Source organism: Triticum dicoccoides, chromosome 3A (genome assembly GCF_002162155.2).
Source record: "Triticum dicoccoides isolate Atlit2015 ecotype Zavitan chromosome 3A, WEW_v2.0, whole genome shotgun sequence".
In the NCBI taxonomy this organism is placed as follows: Eukaryota; Viridiplantae; Streptophyta; class Magnoliopsida; order Poales; family Poaceae; genus Triticum; species Triticum dicoccoides.
In genome coordinates, this window is record NC_041384.1 from 681,555,153 (window position 1) to 681,561,715 (window position 6,563).

Sequence of the window (6,563 nt, forward strand, 5' to 3'; positions counted from 1 at the left end):
GAAGAAGAATACTCTTGCATTTGTTGCACATTCTAGAAAGATGGACTGTTGTGCTCACACATACTTCGAGTAATGATACATCTCAAAATTGAGAAGATACCAGAAAAATATATCATTGATAGATGGAGGAAAAATGACTACAAGCTAGATATTACAAAGACACCGGCTGTTGCGGCTGAGAACTCCACACTAAGGTACAATGTGTTGGCAAGGAAAATGGTGCATGTGGCATCAATAGCTTCAAAGAAGAAGAGGAAGTATGAATATCTGCTGGGAGAATTAGACAGGATACAGAAAAGGCTCCGGGAAATGGATGATGAAGAAGAAACAACAGATGAGGGACATAGTGTAGCAACGAGAACAGTTACATTCGTACCAACAGTAGGAGAAGGAGAAACAACAACACCATCATTCACAATACAAGACCCAGATATAGCGAAAACAAAAGGTAGACCAAGGATGCTAACCATTCGCGAAGCAATAAAGCAAAACAAGTTCTACAAATGCTCACATTGCGGATCTGAAAGTCACACGCTAAAGAATTGCACAAACCTCGACAAGGAATACAACAAGCCAAAAAGGAAACAAGCAAAGCAGTCGAACCCAAGGAATGTCAAGAAAGGTAAGTTCAAAAATATTGAAATGAGATATACTTGATTACAAGAAAATAAATTAATAGTGGACACTGAACACAGGTGCAGAGAACAAAGGAGGCAAGCAGAGCGGCAACAGCAAGAGGAAGGGCAATATGACGGCGCAACACAATCCTATAGGAGAACCTCCGGAACAATGAAGAAAACAAGATAGCAGAATATGAGAGAAGAAGAAAAGAAGACAGAAGAAAGATGAGTAGGATTAGGAGTGAGCGGGAATACTACAAATGTAGTACGGATGTCTTATGATTAGAAGGAAAACTAGGAGAAAGATTAGTACTGAGAGGGAGTACTACTAATGTATTAGCAATATCTTATGTTGGTACCTAATTTCAGACAGCCTAGCCGAATTCAAAATTTCATTAAATTATGATACATGCAATTCCAGAAAGGCAAGTAGACAAAAAAGTTAACGGTTATTTAGCATTATTTTACCTGTACAGAAAATGATAATAAAATAAAATAGAACATGAAAAGAAATGGAAAAGAGTAAAAGTACAGAAAGCTCACATTACAGGACGAAAAGATGATTGTAGTTGCAGATATTGAAACCTGCCAGGAAACAAATATTGCACCTTCACTGAAATTAAAAGAAGAGATTAATTGTTAGGAACATAATAAAACTAGAACCTATACACACAAAAACACATAAGCAACAAAGGGGACTGGGTAAGAGCCTTGACTTCAGAGAACATTCAACTGAAATGAGAAACAAACATGCAACAGTAAAGAAATAAAAGAAAAATAAACACAAAGAACAAAAGCAACAGATACAGACAGAAAAACATAACATCGCATACTATTACAAAAGAGTCACTGTTTCGGGACTACTATATTGTCGGCTTACAAACCAACGGAAAACATTTCACAAAACCATCAACAACAAGATGGCCGCAAAAGCAGTATTACAATCTATAAAAATGTCCAGAAACAATATATATAGCTCAAAACTAAGCAGAGCCTTCGATCTTCCAGTGCATCTCCCAGAAACTCTAAGCCTTGACCTGTACAACAAAAATAGGGTAAAAATGTTTTATGCTGAAAAACATTGTTTCCATCTGCATTACATTCTACAGCTTACGTAAGCATCAAAGGAAATTCAGAAAAAGTAGAAAAAGTACTAAAAACTCACATCACCAAAGAAGTCTGTAACAAAAGTCTTGTCAACGCTGTTGAATGTACTGAAATACAACTCATTAGCCAATCTGATTCTTATGTTGTCGATATCGGCAGGACCAAACATATTTCCAATTGGGGTCCTGGGAGTCCAATACTTCAGATACATGATAGAGAAAACACCACAATCATGGCTGAAAGAAGAGATGACAAAGAAATAAAATTAAACCAAAATGGTAACAAAACCAAAAGGAAAATTAATAGAAGGCGCACTGAAAGAGAAAAGAGAAGAAGTACCGATTATCTTGCTTAGGTACACTAGGGTACACAATATCAAAATTTTCAAAGTCAATACGAGTGCGCATGACAGGAGTCACAACCTGATCCCAGATGCTTATGAAATTTTCAATCTGCATCGAAGACAAAAATCACCAGTCTAAGTAACAATAACAGTTTGATCCATCGAATGAATCACTAAAAAAATTGAATACCATTGCATCACGAACTTCCTTGTGAAAATGAGACTTTGGCCCATAAGCAGAATCAAGAAATGCGAATGCCCTCTCCTTCAAGCAAACAACGAAAGTAAACCAGTGCTGATCCCGAACAACAGGAAAAAAAGCTGCAAAAACAACACCAGAATAATATACATCATCAATGAATAGAACAGGAAAAAAAGGCAAACTAGAAGAAGGGGAAATGAGCTGAAAAGAAGAGACAAAAAACTACTTACCAGATTACTTCTCCACATTGCAAAAGCACTATTTGCACCATGAAATGCATTAGCTACAATCTCAACATTAACACCACTCAAAATGGTTTCCTCAAAAAACAAAAGACAACAATTACCCCAATGTAAGGACGAATAAGGACGAATAAGAAAAAAGATAACATAGATACAACTTACCCCAATGTAAGAGAAAAAGAAGTGCTTCTTTGAAGCTGATGGATGAGATTGTTTGAAAAGATAACGACAGACACACAGAATCAAGAAATTATCCACATCTTCTTTAGACTTCAAGGTTCAAGATTTCGGTAGCTACAGTAAGCTCGGTCATATCGAATTGCTTCATACCTAGGGGAATATAGAAAACCAAACCAAAAATTAATTCATCCTAAAGCTAAAAAGAATGAATTAAAGAAACAATAGACCTAGAAAAAAGGAGAAGTTACATAGAAAACCTACAAACCCAAACAATGAAAAAAGAGAGCAAAAGAACATACTTGCACCAAGTTTCATGCGTTCCTATTTCCACCATTACAAGGTGGTGACGCCTTTCTTGATTAGTAACAGGAAACTTATTACCCTGAGCAACATATGGATCTGAGGTATATCTACCAGGAACAACAATCCTCCGAGGTACATGACCATGAGATGAACCACTAGGAACAATGGAAGATTGTGCATGAGCTTTAGGAACAGGAGCAGCTGAAGGAGGTATAGGGGCACTCCCGGATGACAAGATCTCCACTTCTGGGCTAGAAATAGCCTAACAACATAAAAATAGCAAAAGAAAGAAAGAATAAGCACAACAACTTGAAGGGTGAAGACATTTAAAAAATAAAGGAGAACAAGGGAGAAAGAAGAAAAAGATTAAAATACTTGATGCTTCCTAGGATTACAACTAGTTGATTGAGGTGCTATAAAGTTCTTGAGCTTGTTGTAAGCAACATCATTAGATCTTGAAAGCTGTTGACACCTAGCAGCAAAACTAGAAGTGCCTACAATTTGAATGTCGTCTTGTAGTTCTTTAACCTACATTGATTAAACATGCAAGAAGCATTAGAGAATCAGTACATTAGACAAGACCTAAGAAACAAGAAATCAGAAAGCAAAAAGAAAAAAATACAAGAAAGTTGACAGAAGCTTGACAACATACCTCATTAGTAGGGTGGCTTGAGCAGTGAGTTGACTTGGAAACTTCAGAATTAGGCAAAGCGGCCATTTCAACGCAATCCTGAAAACACAACAAATAAACAATCCAAAAAAATCAGAATACAGAAAAAACCAACTACTGAAAAAACTAAGAAAGTAAATAAAATTCAGAAATAATTACCTCATCATTACGAGGATCCAGCGAATTCATATATCTTTCAACAACATACTGAGAGCACTCAACATCACCTAGCTAAACAAAATACAACCAAACAAAATCACTACTAATGTTCCAAAAAAGATTACAATGAGAGTACAATGGGAGATGCTAACCGCATTATGGAAACGCTGCGACAAGCGAATAGGAACCAGAGGGGAGAGTTCTCCAAAAGAATTATCGACCTCTTTATCATTGGGCTCACCATTGGTAACATCGCCATTAGATTGAACACCAAGAGTGCGATTTAACTGAGCAAAAGTGGGTCTTGGAAAACCATTATCATCGACCTTGGGTTCGCATTTCTTAATAAGACCAGCTACACAAAATACAAAACAAGAGGGTGAGTTACAGAAATTGTTTCAAAACAATATCAAACTATACCAAGAAAAATAAATAAACACACAAAGGACCTGAGGGCCTCAAAGTAGAACCAACAACAGGAATTGCACACTGCGTCGTTGAAGGGGAAATACCTACAAAGAGAGAAGATACAAGCACAGGTGAAGAAAAAAATAAACAAGACACAAATAAAAAGTAAAATGAAGAAGACAAGAATTTAAATAAGAGAAAAGAAAAGCTCAGACCTATAGAATGAGAATGACTTTTTACAGAAGATAAATCCGCCACTGGAATTGCAGCTTCAACATCTGCCTCATTTACCACGCCCTGCAAAAAGAAAATAAAAAAGATAAAAATACTAAATCATCAAGCGAATATTAGACAAAAAGAGAAGAAGCACTAAAAACAAAGTGTATAATACCTCATCACACACTTTAGGAGCTGGAGATGAACTAGATAAAACTACTGGGTTATGAAAACCCCCAACACTAACAACACCAGAAACAAAAGGAGAAGCTTCATTCAAAATGATTTCTCAACAACAGTCTCACACTTCCTCTCAGCAATGAAAGATTGAATAGAGACAGACTTGGCGCCTGCAAAAAGGATAAAGAAACAACATGCGGAAGGACAAAAAAATAAGATCATACAAGCAAGAAATACATAAATCAGAAAATAATAACAAAATAGGAAAGAACTTCAAGAAGGAACTAACCAAAAGAGAACTTGTTGAGAGAATGACCCTCACTTGAATAAACTTTAGGTGTCAGGACATATTTGGCATTTAGAGTAGAGAGTGATAAGCATTCTAGAACATCAATTACAAGGGACTGTGACCATTCTACAAATAGCTTGGGCTTGTCTTTGTTCCTAGATTGAACAAAGTCTATGACTACTTGAGCAGCCTGAAAAAAGTTCAAATAAAACAACACAATTAAAGCAACCAAAGCAACAAATTGGAAAATAAAAGCAGAAAGTACAAACCCAAAACTACACTAACCTCAAACCCAAAACGAGCACCGAAGGATTTCTGCACATTCATTCCAAAAAGCATGTCATTGCAAAGGGGAACATCACCATCTTTGTTTGCTGAAGATTTCTCGATAGACTGCTAGAACGAGAAGGAGTAATTTCATATGAGAACATACTGAAAACATAAACAAAGCAAAAAAATAATTATAAATTTAAAACAAAAGAACAAAAATAACAAACCTGCGGATTAACTGGAGCACACAACTGCTTTAGAGGCCTCTTGCCATAAGAGCGACTATTGTTTCTGTCAAGCTCTAAAAATTGCTTAACTTTGTTACCTCTCCATGCTAGAATCTGGGGCTTGACATCAGGGACAGAATGGAGACCGAAATTAAGTTGGTCAAGGTAACAAACCTATACACAACCACGCAAGAAAGAGATTAAAGGCAATAACATAAAAAGCTTAAAATAAAAGTGAAGAACAAGAACAAGACTTACAGCAAAAGCGTAGTGACAACCACCAAACATCACTGATCTTTTAGAAGAAACTTTAGTGGAACTCTTGAACTTTTTGATGCTGCTCAACAACCACTCATAAACATATCTGGACAGATCATAGTGTCGCACAGAAGAACAATCCCTGAAAATATGCAGGTACTTCGGGCTAGGACTGAGGCTAGAGTTGGGACAAAGGAATGAGAACAACACAACAATCATAAAGCAAATGAAAATGTCTTCATCAGACAACTCGATTTCGATGGATTTAAGCTTGTTGGCGAAGAAAGAGACAGGAGGAATACTAGAAACATTGAAGTGAGACAGGATAAAATCACGGCCAGACTCAGGATCAGACACAAGTGGCTCACCATCTACTGGGAGGTCAAGGATATCGTGGATGTCATACTTGGTCATTGGGATAAATTTCCTTTCGAACTAGAATTCAGATAAAGGGACATCAAACCTACTAGCAAGCCACTTCACTAGCCTAAGGGGAACCTCAGTCCTAACAAAGTTTAAGAGACAGCCCATGTCGTATGTCTGGATGACATTCTGATACCTAGGACACATTCCAGCAACAACACCAGAGAAGAACTTCCCAGAATATCTAGTGAAAGTGGCACAAGTGGGGAAATCAGTAGATCGTTTCTACCTCTACAAAAGGGCAGCCCGGTGCATGTAGCTCCCGCTTGCGCAGGGTCGGGGAAGGGTCCGACCACTTTGGGTCTATAGTACGCAGCCTTTCCCTACATTTCTGTAAGAGGCTGTTTCCAGGACTTGAACCCGTGACCTTATGGTCACAAGGCAGCAGCTTTACCACTGAGCCAAGGCTCCCCTTCCGTTTCTACCTCTACAAAACAACAAAAAAAGAGACACAAAATGAAAAACA

The 6,563-nt window shown here is 37.4% G+C and overlaps 1 protein-coding gene across 1 annotated transcript; it reads right to left on the reverse strand.

The window, feature by feature from the left end:
- Positions 1-1,428: 1,428 nt before the first annotated feature.
- Positions 1,429-6,088, reverse strand: LOC119272855. The gene is made up of 17 exons (XM_037554219.1): positions 5,675-6,088; positions 5,417-5,590; positions 5,205-5,312; positions 4,920-5,109; positions 4,626-4,738; positions 4,450-4,531; positions 4,276-4,338; positions 3,979-4,181; positions 3,827-3,898; positions 3,650-3,727; positions 3,373-3,525; positions 2,994-3,259; positions 2,503-2,844; positions 2,261-2,391; positions 2,067-2,179; positions 1,786-1,963; positions 1,429-1,657 (listed from the first exon to the last, which is right to left on the reverse strand). The coding sequence occupies exons 1-13, from the start codon at positions 6,086-6,088 to the stop codon at positions 2,787-2,789; spliced, it is 1,974 nt and encodes a 657-aa protein (XP_037410116.1). The 3' UTR covers positions 1,429-1,657; positions 1,786-1,963; positions 2,067-2,179; positions 2,261-2,391; positions 2,503-2,786.
- Between the last annotated feature and the right edge of the window lie 475 nt (positions 6,089-6,563).